We start from the raw sequence: 13,780 nt of genomic DNA on the forward strand, positions 1-13,780 counted from the left end.
TGTTAATAGGTCGAACCGAGACGGCTATGATGTGCTATGCACAAGACTTCTAGCTTAAGCACCCTCCGCTTTCATGGTTTGGGTGGCCTCAACTGGGAAGTCTTTGAAGGGACATACAATTGAATACGAGAAACTAGTGTCTTTCGCATCAGAGCGACTAAAGATTTGCCCACGGCTTGTATTCCTCCTCACACATGAGTTTTTGGAACTGGCGTCGCCTGATGCCAACGTTTCCACCATCAAACAAGGGGAAAACAGCAGCATCTGCCAGAAGGCGCGAGAAGCCAGCGCTTTCAGCGTACGAGGTCCTGGTCTTTCGTAAGCATGCATTTAAGTACTGAGTCCAAGACCGAAAGTCAACTTACATGCCAACCACTTGCATGCAGTCCCAGACGCAGGTGACTGCTGAATCACTGCTGTAGATTTTGGCTGTAAGGCAGGACTCGAAGCGAGATTTCGCATCTCCTGGACCGTTGCCCAAGCTGTCGAGTGCTTTCCATACGAGCATTCGGGAAGTATCGATCTTTATTTTCGCACCGATGAGCAGGTCTGCAGGACTCTGTCTTTGGATAATGGGCATGGATCCGCCGCGATGGTCGTTCTTTGCGAATTTGAGTGCCTTTTCGAAAGCGGCGCGCATGGTACCGACTGCCATGGCCCCAACAAGAGCTCCGGAGATGCCAAAGGCTTGTTCGATGTATGGTCCGGCCTTGCCGGGGGCAAAAAGAACGTGATCAGCTGGCACTTTGAAGTTGGTGTATCGGGTGTGAGGACCAGTAACAGCAATGTGCCCGAAGAGCTCAGGTTCGCTGAGCAGTTGAAATGCCTCTGGGGTGTTTTGAGCCACAATCTCTCGAGTCACCATAAGTACCATCAAATTGTCTGCAGGGTTGACGCCGGACTTCTCTGAGAGGCTGTCCTCAGAATACCGTGCGCACAGGCACGTAAGTTCTGCTCCTTTGCCGTCCCAGCCGGCACTATTTGTGGTCCATAGCTATTGCAAAATTAGACTTAGCTCGGCCGAACTGTACAGATGTCTTACCTTTTCGCCATTGACAATGTAAAAATCGCCCTCTTTCCTGGCAGTTACTCCAAGACCCTTCCCTCCTTGTTCAAGGTGATTCGCAGTTCCACCTGGTTCGGAATGAGCCAGACTTGCCAGGGGATCACCTTCACCGGAGAGGAAAGGCTTCAAGAACCTCTCCTGCTGCTCGGATGTGCCGCCAAGAACCAGAGGTAACAATCCCAAAGCACTGCCGACTAGGTGGATCACAATGCTGGACTCGACTGCATAAAGCTCCTCCAGAAGGAAGGCAGTCTCCAAGAGGGTATCTGCGTCACCGCCTGCGGCCTTGGGGATAAAGGCCTTGAGTAATCCCTCTTTTATTAACTTGCCGTAGTATGGCCGAGTTGCTCGGAACCGCGTGAGTTGGTCAGAGTGCTTAGAGTAGTCTGCATAGGCGTGTGTCAGGACTTCTTTTGCAACCTTGGCTCCTTTGGCGCGCAAAGCCTTTTGGTCTTCGGTTAGATTGAATTGGACCATTTTAAGCGTAAATCGATCCTACGACTTGGTCAGCTTCTTATCACTCTCAAAATAAGAACGGAGAGCTACTTGCAGTAATTAATAGATAAGGTATTGTTTCCTGGAGTTTGACTTCCGGTAGTGATGATGCGTTGGAGTAAATAACTCCCTTAGACTTTGAGGCAGCTGGCTCTTATATATCGTGAACATTTCTCCTCACAGATCCTGCACTGATTAGGCCTATCGAAGACAGAAGAACGCTCGAGCTGATGCTTCCCATCTAGAACACCAAAACTCCAACAAGTGCCATCTTTCGAGGCATCCCTATCTTCAGCTCTCCGTCGCCGATCAATCGGACTAACCAACATTCTCACTTCCGCGGAGGTGCCAAATTTCAGCAGGGTTGTTCTATCGTTTTACTGACGTTGGAATCGGCCTCCTAGAGACGTGTATCGCGGTTGGGCATTACCCGCTCGGTGAGTCTGAGGTGTGGCTATTGCGGCTAAGCATTACCCGGTAATGCCAACCACTCGGAGCGGCAACGCTTATCCACACGGCGTATCTAAGTTGATTTTCCCCGCATTCTGTTGATATTGAATCTACCGGAATTCACGGGATTGATCTATATCAGATAAACCTCGTCATCACAGCCCCTATCATTGGCCGTGGCGTTAGGAGCAAAGGACACGGTAGTATGGTCACATGGTGGGAATTGACGTGGATTGGTCCCGTCGATCTCTACATGACGGCTTCAGAATGACTTACACCTAGAAGCTAATTACATAGCCAATACCACATCGAGACAACGACCTGTGAAAACGCTAGGGAGGTGCAGCATGACAGAACTGCTTGCTCATCTACTATTGAACATCAGCGGGGTGCTGGGCTAGTTCCAGTACAGCATGACAAGAAGGGTTCATATGCACAAAGTAAAAAAAAATTGGCCATCCCAATTCATGAGGTAAATAGTAGATTGGGGTAATTATCAATAGCTCGAGATACTCTTATGATTCTAGGGACTGGCAGTGCAGTATTAAAGGAGGCAGAAATGCACGTTGCACTGATGATGATGATTGTGATTTTGATCTGGATGATTTAGACGATCTGATTTCAATGAGTGGATGAGGTAATCTCGTATACCATCACCTTTGCAATTGAGACTCGCAGTTTTTGGAAATGGAAGGAGAACCTCAAGATCCTCCACTGTAATACTAGTGATGCTGATTGTAAGACAACATGCACAAAATGAGGCTCAATTCCTCACTCAGCAAGGGCCGTCCTTGACGCCAGGACCACTGTAGTTCTGGCAAGGAGTTTTGGCATCGGTGCAGACGTTTACTAGAGTGGCCTTGTCACCATTGGCCTTGGTGATTCCAGCAACCTCACCTCCATTACGGGCAGTCACGCCCTCAATGTAAACTTCACGGGCGCACTTCTCGCACTATTATCATGCGGTGAGCTTTTTGCTAAACTCTTACGAGGCGGGAGGAGGGATGGCTCACTGTTCCGCAAGAGCGATAGACTTTTCCGTAATCATTTGCATAGAAGTTGATGATCTTTTCTGAAAATTAGTCAACGGCGGATGTGCATGGGTACGTGACAACTCACGTTCACACGGCCACAGCCATTATGCTGGATGATCTTGTCGGCTGCATGGTAGGCTCCTCCTCCAACAATCCAGGTAACGTCACCAGCTTTGTCATTCTTCTGAAGGATTCATGTGGCTTAGAAGTTCAGAACGTTCAAAGGCTAAAGGTCGAAGACTCACGATGGAGATGGCGTCCTCGCAAACATCTTCAAACCAGACAAATTCGATGTTGCACCCCCCTCCCAAGCAGTACACGCCCTCCCCGGCCGTCTTTCCAATGATGACATTTCGCAGAGTGGCACCCTTCTGCAAAACAAAAGCCGTGTCTTTCTCACCTAAGGTCGTTACACAATTGTAAGTACGATTACGGATGCCACAACGTAGGGCAGGAAGTCTGAGTTGAAAGATGGAGTTTCTCAACCATACCTCCTTCCACCTGCTCTCTGCATGAGGTGGGGCTTCTATCATACTTGGCCCAACCGCCGTCAAACACCTCGCCAGATTTGACATAGATGGGAGCAGATATTTGTTTGTTGGACGTGGGCTTGGGCAAACCGCCCTCATAACCCAAGCATGCCAAAATCATGGGAAGGGCCCCGAGCAAGGCGCCGGTGAGGACTCCGATCTTGCTGAGCATTGCTCTAAGTAATGTTGAATGAAACTAACGAGAAAATCTTGAAGATATAGGAATTCTGGATTGGGATGTAGCACTCTCGTCCCCATGATGATTGCGGCAGGGACATTTTATAAAGAATTTCGGCACAGAAAACATTTAGTCTCGACGCCTAGCGAGGGAGCTGTATGAGGGGGCCTGCATCAAGCAATGTAACGTGCCTCAGGTAAGAATGATCCACACATGTGGTATGAATGCTTGGTTCATTAATATACAATGACCTTGAGTCGCGGAAAATCTTCTTAGCTGACAGAGTTCTTGGACGATCTCCAGAGCTTCCTTTTTCGAAGCCTTGGGACACGAAATTCACCGTAGTTGGCGCAGAAATGGGGTCCGAACTGAAAACAACTCATTCCCTTGGCTTTCTGACACTGGGTGCTCACTGATAGTCCCACCAATTGAAGGACACGAACTATGAGACAGCATAATAGACACGCCCGCTCGATGGTCTACGATCCGCGTTTGCTTCCATTTTGGGATCTAATACGGCCAATTCATGGAATCAAAGTAGCTAGAAGTGGCTATGGCACACAGTATTGAATCAATATTTAGAGAAAATACTTTAACTGGAAGCGGCTTCACGAATTTGATGTCGAGTATGCAAATTCCCGAGTGAAGATGGGAAAATACAACACTCATTCACCTCGAATCTGGCTGAGGTGGCAGTTCTTTGTGTCAGCCAAATACTTTACACGAGGATGATGATGGAGCTTTGCGTACTCTGCTCTCAAATTTCGGCTCACAATTACGAACCGTAATGTGGTATTCCCATTGAGCCTATCTAACTGTGATGCAAGTCGTCTACTAGGTTCACGAGTAGAATTATGGTTGGACATGTCGCGCAGACACCATAAGTGCACACTATAGTTAAGAAAGACCAACCGCGTGACAAGTATTCAGATTAAAACCTAGCTGAAATGCCTGGGAATTGAGAATGCCAATTGCTTGGCTTGACTTTGAACGGTAGCCAAGGCGAATTAGATGACAGGGGCGAAGCCGAAATCCGCCTTGGGGTAGCAACACTGGTGAGGGTCTGGAGAGGCAAATCCCTTCAGCATTACGGAAAAATAAATCATATGCCGCTCCGTCCGCGATGGGCAAACCATGGCATCTTGGCTGCATCGCAATGTGGAAACCTGAAATGTTCAGGCTCAAGGCGGATTGAGCGACACTCATCACCTAGATGATTACCACAAGAAAAGAAGATAAACTACTATTGTCACTGGGAGACTCGAAGTCAATTGACTAGGGAGATATCGATACTTGAACTAATTGAAACTGATCTAGATACTTCGCGTTCATACCTTAAGACAAGACGACTTCATACTGGAAGGTGACATGTCTGTAAGATCTGCCTTTAGAAGATCTTCGATTGCCAATGTCGAGGTGAATCTCATCGTACCCTTTTTAGACTCTTGACATGATATAGGCGCACCACAACGGATTGTATATGTGTCGGAAAGACTTGTTTCCTGAGTGTTGTCAGCCTAGCGCCAAAGACACCGTCGGAGAAGACCGTTCTACTTACCTCGATCACCTGGAGCTTGGCTCGCCGCTTTGACTTTCGATTGCCTTCTCTGAGCCCTTGATCTTCGGCGTTGGAGCTTTTGCAGACGTTGGTTCCTCCCATTCGTCTCCGACGAGCCACATACTATAGACCTCCCAATACTGGAGGACATAAAGGCAAGGATAGAAGGCGATATCCAAGATGTCGACCACATTTGCGGTTTTGCTGCAAGCAAAAGGACCACAGACAGGTTCGACGCAAGCTCTGAAGAGAAAACCAGGGATAATAGCAGCAATTGCCAGACAAAGGACCACAATGCTGTAGGCCAGTATCGGCGGTGTTAGGATGAGAAGCCCAAAGAACATCAGGCAACAGGCGGCGGCGAACTCAGAAGTTGAGAGCTTATTGTTTTCTGATCGAGATTCCTGATCATTTAAGACAGTCGCATGAGCAACAAGTGCAGTCCACAAGACCGAGGTCAGTATTGCGAAGCTTCCGATGACAATGAAGGCTATTTCTCTAGAAGAATACATGGCGACTACCTCTTTCTGAGCGGTGTTGTAGTACAGCTGAACTCAAGTCTTCTTGGTCTGATGAAATCTGAGTGCGAGCACTGCAAAAATGGCCTTACGCTTCTAGAGTGATTCGAGGCAATGCGGTGGAAGAGTTTCAAGTGAGTAGATATCGAGGTCAACGCCAGAATAGAATTTGGACAGGTATAAGTTTAGATCAATGTGTCTCCGTTGAATGCATCTGTTTTCGGGTACTGATGTCCGGTATCTTGATCGACAAGCACAAGCCTGGCGTCTGAGCTTCAACATAAGGTATGTTCACTAGGCCACCTTGATAGCCTCCTTTCCAGGCGGTCAAAAGCACTGGGAGACCTCAGTTGACAATAGTTGGGCTGAGTCCCATGACGTGGCAAATCTCCTACATAAAGTAGAGAGTAGGATACAGAGAAATGAGACGTGCTCTTCCGCGAGAAAATTCGATTAAATGACATGTCTCAAAAGGTGAGATACACGCGTTTTGACATCGAACATTCGAATTTTCAATGCACATTTACCAGCCTATCCGAATGACTCAACCAAACAACTTGAACAAGTCTCGTGACTCGGCCAACGTTGCCCCTTGGCTTAGAAGAGCTGGAGTTTTGATATTCAGGGTAAACATCAACGTTGCAACTGTAACACGGCATTGCGAGCCATTGGATATGGAGTCGCACTCGAAAGGCCGAGCACGTACCCATTGGGCCATCGGGCATTACGATATTTTGGCCAGAAGCGCAGTTACTCGAAAGCATCAAGTCTAGGTTGTAGAAGCTTACATCCAGTAGCCATCTTTCCAGAGTTCCTTGCTATATCCCTCGGTCAATCGTTCGTCCTCGCCGTACTTTTCCTGCCAGCCGACGAATCCGCGATCGAGAACGTATACTGTCTGGGGCTCCGCAGATGCCGAGTCCCCCGCCGAGTCAGTAGTAGTGGTATTAGAGGCGAGATTCTGATCGCGCTCTCGGAGATATCGAAGGGCAGCACTGGGTCCGCGTTGCTGCGACAGAGCGCAGTGGAATACGACCGTCTTCTTGCCTTCGAGGCGGCGCATGAGGGTGGGCATTGTGGCATCGAGACTTCTGGAGGGCATGTTTATACAGCCTTTTATATGACCGCCGAGGTAGTCTATGAAAATAATACAGGTTAGCAGTGCAACCAAGCGGTTTAATTAGTTGAGGTCAAGGAAAAGGCTAACCATCGTCGCGAACGTCCACGACGGCCACAGACGAAGTGCCTGCAGCCTGTTCTGCCAAGAGTAGCGCGGAGAGTTTGGCAGCACTGATGCGCTGGAGAGTTCCAATCGTCGCCATTGTTCGTGGTCGGCGAAGAAACCTCGAGGAAATGGAAAGGCGTCTTCCGGCGAGGCGCGAGAAATAGCAGAGTGACGTCGGAACTTTCTTGAAGTTAATCGCGACAGCTTTGAGTTTTGGTGGGGAGCTTCGATGCACGCGCGGGGCAAGTATCCGTAAGGTCAGTATCCCTGTAGGTTGTTGCGCAGCTATGGTGGGGTTCCTTAACTCGGCCAATCCATTGTGATTACATAATGTTTGTTCTTGCTGCTCTTTGTGCATGGCGTTCCATCAATTTCAAGCTCAACTTCTACTGAAAACGTAGGTATTTCGGCATTAGACACGCTTGCGACGTTAATGGAGATTAGGACATCCTGCTTCATTGAAAACGCCCAATCAACCTCAAGTCAATCGCTCCAGTGCTCAAACTCATACACCGAGGGCCAGGGCCCAGGCCAGCAGCTTTTCTTCAATGATATGTGACGCATCTTCGGTCTCTCGGTCAGTCTAGCAAGACGACGCCTCTCAACGCCTGATAACATCGACGATTTATACATTGCCAAGACACTTAGCGATATGTTAGCCAGATTTGGCTTTCGACAAGCAAAACAAGGACTGCGTAGTAAGAGGGCAGGCTTGACCTCTTAAGGCGATGATCTGCCGTGTGGTCCACCAGCTTTGCCTTGTGCTGGCCCATCTTGCTCGCTTTCGGTTCTCCCAATGATACAGAGAATCTCAGAACCAATTGTTCCAACGAAAGACTGCAGATGCCCCAAATGAGGGATGAAATGCATGGTACGACGATCAACCAAGGTGTTGCCCGGGACTTGGTTCCCCGGCCCACCTGCCATCTCGGCCTCGGCGCTTGTTTGGAACGCCGGCTCCGATCCAGAATCATTATGGACTTAGCGACGCCCCGAAACTTTAGGTCAGAAACGTTCTTCTGTGCTACAAGCCAAGTGAGAATTCAGACACGAAAGCATTTGAACCTGAGTTTACAAGGCTATCATCATAATATTTTCTTTCCTGTGCCGGTACAAAACGTTCTGCTACGAGTATCCTCTGATGGGTCGAGCTCTCAACGTCTCTGAAGTTTTCACGCTGCATGCTAAGGTTTATCGCAGTCAAAATCATGGTGGAATAAACCCAAATACAGTTTACAAGTAATGTTACTTAGATGAAGTCGGAAAATGGCTGCATTCGATATAATTCTAGAACTAACTCGGAGCGGGCGCCCCCATTAAACGGCATCTTTCCAAATAGACCTCGCCACATCTCTGACAAGGACAAGCTTTTTCCACATTCTGTCCTCAGTAGTTACGCCTTGGTTGATACTGAAGCTAGCAAAGCCGCACTGAGGGCTCACAGCGAGTGAGTCTGCTAGAACTTCCGAGACGCCCCGTCTTTGCGCCTTTGCCATGACTTCAGCAGCCTCATAAACCCTCTTGATCAATGCCTCCTTGTTCTCAAGGTCTGCAACCTTTGTCGACACAAGGCCAAGAACTACATTCTTCCCTTGCGGAACAAATCTCAACGGATCAAAGTGTCCAGACACTCGAGGATCATCAAACTCTAGGTAGAACGTGTGGTAGTTGAGTTTGGGGAAAACCTTGGCGGCAATCCTTTCGTAAGATCCTTTGGCGAAAGAAGGCTGGCCAGGCATGTTGCCGCGACAAAGATGTATGCCCACATGCAAGTCAGGTGGTAAATCCCTCAAGACCTGGTTGTGTGCCCAAATGTAGAGGTCCAACAGGGCCTCAGGGTCGATGCCATCACCCCTCAGACCCTCCCTGAAGCCCTTTGTGACGAAGAAAGTCAAATTTGGATCGTCAACCTGTATAGATCTGAGACCCGCATCATAAAGAGCTTGAATCTCTGAACGAAATGCTGCCGCGAGGTCGAGGAAATAGTCCTTGTCAGAAGCGTAAACGCCAAGGGCAAACGCTGTGCCGTTTGCAAGGTACATGTGTTGCCAGGAGATGGACGGTATGGACATCTTACAGTCCTTCCAGCGTTCTTGAGGGACTGCCTTCTTGATCATCTCCCAGGCAGGAAGGTAAGCCGAATCTGTGAACTTGATCTTTCCCGTGGCGGGCACAGCGGAGAAGTGATTGTATCCCATCTTAGCAAGTCCGATAAAGGTAGGCAGGTTGGGTCGGAAGTCTTGGGGAATCCTGAGATCGTCTCTGACTGTCATTCCCTGAAGATTCTCAAACAAGCCGCTGAAGAAGATGGTTCTTTCATATTCGCCAGAGGTGATGGGCCTGACTTCGAGCTTCAGCTGCTCCTGAACGGCGTACTTGATTGAAGCAGATGTGGCAGCAGCCTGGTCTTCAGATAACTTGCTGTCATAGAAGCCCAGGGAACCCCTCTCCTCAAGCAGGAAGGCGGGCCGAATGAGTGAGCCGATCTGGTCAGCTCGGAAGAGGGGAGCCATGTTAACAGTGTCGATGATATTGAGGTCAAGATCTTCAGCCTTGAATCTCTGCCAATCTGCTGGACCGAACACATCTTAAATACGTTTCTTGTATACCCCAGACCATGTCACCTCTTGAGGGCTACAGTCCACACTGTGGAGAAGGGTGATATTCTTCTGGGCATGTGGGCACGGGTGATCCATTTCGACAAGGAAGAAAGGGCCGCTGAAGAAGATAAGCAAGTTTTCTACCTTAGTACTCTTTCGACCGATGGCCCAATGATCCAGGCAGGAAACAACCACGCATGAGACAATATTGCCGGGGAGCATTCCTGTTCTGATGACTGAGTAGCAAACATGTTTGCTTAATGACATGCGTATTGAACCAACGGCAGTTAATGCGCGGAACAACCCTGCCGAAGTGCTTCATCTTTCCCAAAGAGGAATCTCACCTGTCAGATTTGTGTTGGTCTACGTTGGCAGCGTTCTATTGGAAGTCTTACTATTAATCCTACTCGGCGCTAGGAAGAATTCTTTCTGGTTATATCTTTCGTCTCACTCTACCAAAGTCCCATTTGATCCTCTAGATCTGACATCCTCCATTACCATCTAGGGGTGCGACTGAGATTGGTTGAAATTAGGCTTGAGTACGAAAATCTGCATTCAGGCACCACGCTGCAGAGCGGCCCATCATATGCAAGACTCAATCTCTCGCCTAACCCCGTTTATACATGTAGCTAAGCACATTAGGTAGACTACCACCCTCTGCAGAATATGGAAACAAATGCTTGCTCGGCGAGGCCTAATTTTGAACAGACAGTTGGCGTCAAGCTTTTCGTCCAAAGTCTACCTAGATCAAAAAGGGCGGAATTCGAAACTGATGTTAGTCATCTAGCCACAGGGAAAAGAAGAAAGGAGCACTGCACCTTGGACGAACCTAATAGAAGCTTAGTTTACAGAAGAGTTTAAATGTTTTAAGCAGCAAAAAGTCTTCAGTCTCATACCTTACGAGTTCGTTGTATCTACGTCTGTTTGATTAGTCAATGGTGAATCTGATCCGCTCAAAGTATTGCATGCTGATTATCGGATTTCTCGCGTGATCTTCAGAGGCCAAAGGTATTGTTCGCATCCAAGGATCTTGAAGTAGATCATCTTACTGTGAAGCAAAGAAAAACTTCATGTATTTATTGATCAAGTATCTCGTATACGTTGCTAGAGAAGGTTATTGCACTATTTGCCTACCCAGGCAGTTTTTCCCACTTCATGCCTACTACCCCGATGATGGAGATGACCGCGACAGCCATCGGCACAGTAAAAGTCTCTTTGAGAGCTTTGTTGTATGCTTCAATGACAACCGGGAGTAGATCCTTCGATATCATATCTTTGAGATTAGTGGCCCCCATATCCGCAATCGTTTGTCCATCAAGTCCTCCTGTGCCATGCAGATGCTTCGTTAAGCCATTAGCAAAGACGGTGTTCGCGACAGACATCAAGATAGCCGGCCCAAGATTCTGGAACAAAGTGACGGCGGCTGTACCAGCAGGTATATCAGGAAGCGCGAGGGTTGATTGGACACCCATCATCGGCTGCTGGGATCCCAGCCCAATGCCCACCCCGGCGATGACGGGGAAAGTGACCCATTTACTTGGGCCGGTATCGAGCTCGAAAGTCGTCATCAAGCCAAGACCGAATGACCCCAACACGGTCGCTATCAGCATGAAAGGGTTGTACCACCCTGTGTAAGTGACCAGGTAGCCGGCGGTTAGAGCGGCGAGAACTTCTCCGCCAACATAGGGAACGAGCTTGATCCCGGATTCTCTGGCAGACTCTCCCTTGATAGCCTGGAACCAAATTGGCAGCCATATATCCGCTGTGTAGTAGGCTGCATCGATACATGCAGCGTAGAAACAAGCGAATGCGATATTCCGCATTTTCATGAGACGAGGAGGCAATGCGGCGTTGTCTCCTTTCCAGATTTCAACACCAATAAAACTGATGAGCAGAATACCAAAGGCAACCAACAATCCAATCATCAGAGCGCTGTTCCAAGCGAACTGGGATCCACCCCACTGCAAGGCTAATAATAGGCATATCATGCAAGCAAAGAATATTGAGAGCCCAAGAATGTCAAACTCCATGAGCTTCTGCTTGAGAGTCCGGGGTTGTCCTTGGTCGGGTTGCTGCGGTGGTCGAAAGCAGAAGAAGATCAATGCCAACGTCGCAACTCCGATGGGTATGCTGACGTAAAACGCCCATCGCCAGGAGAGATGGCTGTTCGTCAACGCCCCCGAAATGAGGGGCCCGATGATGCCGCCGACACCTGAGAATGCGCCAAGAAATCCAGTGTAGACAGCACGTTGACGAATGGGTACACTGTGTGCGAGAACCACCCAGGCGCCGATTATGATGCCACTGCAACCAATCCCAGTGATGGCTCGTCCGACAATGAAAGCAATCGAGTTGGGGGCGCTTCCGCAGACAGCCAGCCCGATTTCTCTAAATGCGATGGCCACCATAAAGGTCCACTTGAGAGAAAAGAGTTCAAAGCATTTTCCGTAGACCAGTTGGAATGAGCAAAGCTTAGTATTTGTTAGTGAGAATGATGCGATTCATGGAAGTTTGGGTCTTACACTGAGCATGTAGGCAGAGCCATACCATCCAACATGTTGCAGGGAGTTAAACTGGTTCGTGATAGCCGGAATAGCGGTAGCAATGAGTGTCATGTCAAGGAAGACCAAGAAAACAGCCATGGCCAGTCCGAAAATGATCAAAACCAGCCTGAGGCCTTCGGGATACTCGACGACTGCATCATCGGTCTCGTCTGCGTTGGCTGCTTCTTCGGCCTCTAAACTAGGCTTCTCGACAGTCGAAAGTACATTGTTTATTTTATCATCAACGATGATTTCTCGTTCTCCGGCAACAGAAGCGCGGTTCGAGCTGCTAGAGGTTGACGGAAGGGAATCTTTCGCGCCCATCTGAATCATTGCCGGCTTCTCTGATTGTAGTGGCGCCATGGTGAGACATATGAATAGACTCAAGATTCTAAGAGAACCATTCTGGGTTTCTTGAGTATATGTATAGAAAAATGCTTGAGAGTACGAGGCGAAGTTTGCAGGAAAATCGCGTCGGGAGCAACTACAGCCGAGTATCAAGCCGTCAGACATTCTTAAACGAGAGAGAACACATTTCCGCTTCCACTCTACGAACCACAACGAGGTGGCAACTTTCCACTGAGAGCCTGAGAGCTGACTGAAGCAGACTTAATGCTCATGCCCATGGATCCTACACAAAAGGCTGCAACGCCCAGCATCCCGGCTAACGGGAATGCCAACCCGCAGAAAGTACGCGGATTAGCAAGACGTCCTCGATGATCTAGACCTGTAACCTGGACGAACCGGAGGGGCCAATCCATCAGCAACGATGCTCCATCGCTCCCATCGGCCGAGCATCCTGGATCCAGACATGCCCGACAGACAAAGGATTGAGATGCCTCGAATAGACACCGGGGAAGCTTGGTTTCCAAGGGAAGCGCCTATTGCGGAATCTTAGGGCGAAACGTAGCAGTTCCAAGGCCTGAGGATAGCCTTGGGTCTGTGAACTCCTCTGTGTCATCATTGGGTTGACATGGGTTGCACAACTCTTAGCGTCAATCCTTGCGGCACAATATTCGTTCAGCCCATTTAGATACGAAGAGATACTCTCAGTCAGGCGTTCACCCTAGACAGAAAGATACCGGAAAAGGAAGCTGCTTACCAGCGGTCTCATCCTTCAACCGGGTCCATTGAGAACGTTTGAAAACCTGCACATCCGAGTGCATCCATCACCTTGATGAGGGAGTTGCTTTTTCAATTGATTGGTAGGATCGGACTTCCGAATCACATAAGTGTGGCCAGTCCTCACCTTCCGGAGAAGGCATAGCCTCGTAAAGTATGAGTCTCGTCTCCATATAATTATTTCGGTTGAGAGATCCCATCTGGTTTCGCGGCTAATTCCAGAATTGATAAGCAGTGAGAAAGGGACTGAAACGTCCACAAAATCAGAGAACCAATCCCGCTTCCTAGCCTAGACAAACATTCAAAGAAGCACATGCCCCACTCTTGAACTGCGTGTTGCAGCTGCAATCGATCACTGCCGACATGGTAAGGCTGCATTGCCGTCTCATCTGAGCTTCAAAGTGAGCCTTGCCGACTTCAAGTTTGATAACTTGTTTTGGTGACTAATAGTCCCGGCCGTT

General features: G+C 48.7%; 6 protein-coding genes across 6 annotated transcripts; all 6 read right to left on the reverse strand.

Annotated features, from left to right (window-relative positions):
* Positions 1-157: 157 nt before the first annotated feature.
* Positions 158-1,543, reverse strand: CPAR01_04196 (uncharacterized protein; the record flags this gene model as incomplete). Its single annotated transcript, XM_060488477.1, has 3 exons — positions 158-308; positions 366-994; positions 1,043-1,543. 3 exons carry the CDS (start codon positions 1,541-1,543, stop codon positions 158-160), a joined length of 1,281 nt encoding a protein of 426 aa, XP_060352683.1.
* Positions 1,544-2,786: 1,243 nt separating this feature from the next.
* On the reverse strand, positions 2,787-3,833 carry CPAR01_04197 (polysaccharide lyase family 3; the record flags this gene model as incomplete). Its single annotated transcript, XM_060488478.1, has 6 exons — positions 2,787-2,963; positions 3,025-3,078; positions 3,131-3,229; positions 3,291-3,445; positions 3,537-3,771; positions 3,822-3,833. 6 exons carry the CDS (start codon positions 3,831-3,833, stop codon positions 2,787-2,789), a joined length of 732 nt encoding a protein of 243 aa, XP_060352684.1.
* A 1,483-nt stretch (positions 3,834-5,316) lies between these two features.
* On the reverse strand, positions 5,317-5,823 carry CPAR01_04198 (uncharacterized protein; the record flags this gene model as incomplete). The annotated part of the gene is made up of 1 exon (XM_060488479.1): positions 5,317-5,823. One exon carries the CDS (start codon positions 5,821-5,823, stop codon positions 5,317-5,319), a length of 507 nt encoding a protein of 168 aa, XP_060352685.1.
* A 790-nt stretch (positions 5,824-6,613) lies between these two features.
* Positions 6,614-7,151, reverse strand: CPAR01_04199 (uncharacterized protein; the record flags this gene model as incomplete). Its single annotated transcript, XM_060488480.1, has 2 exons — positions 6,614-6,966; positions 7,037-7,151. The coding sequence occupies 2 exons, from the start codon at positions 7,149-7,151 to the stop codon at positions 6,614-6,616; spliced, it is 468 nt and encodes a 155-aa protein (XP_060352686.1).
* Positions 7,152-8,370: 1,219 nt separating this feature from the next.
* On the reverse strand, positions 8,371-9,567 carry CPAR01_04200 (uncharacterized protein; the record flags this gene model as incomplete). The annotated part of the gene is made up of 1 exon (XM_060488481.1): positions 8,371-9,567. One exon carries the CDS (start codon positions 9,565-9,567, stop codon positions 8,371-8,373), a length of 1,197 nt encoding a protein of 398 aa, XP_060352687.1.
* Positions 9,568-10,784: 1,217 nt separating this feature from the next.
* Positions 10,785-12,560, reverse strand: CPAR01_04201 (MFS transporter; the record flags this gene model as incomplete). Its single annotated transcript, XM_060488482.1, has 2 exons — positions 10,785-12,125; positions 12,177-12,560. 2 exons carry the CDS (start codon positions 12,558-12,560, stop codon positions 10,785-10,787), a joined length of 1,725 nt encoding a protein of 574 aa, XP_060352688.1.
* Positions 12,561-13,780: the final 1,220 nt, after the last annotated feature.

Source organism: Colletotrichum paranaense (assembly GCF_030867605.1).
Source record: "Colletotrichum paranaense strain IMI 384185 chromosome Unknown Scaffold_3.1, whole genome shotgun sequence".
Classification (NCBI taxonomy): domain Eukaryota; kingdom Fungi; phylum Ascomycota; class Sordariomycetes; order Glomerellales; family Glomerellaceae; genus Colletotrichum; species Colletotrichum paranaense.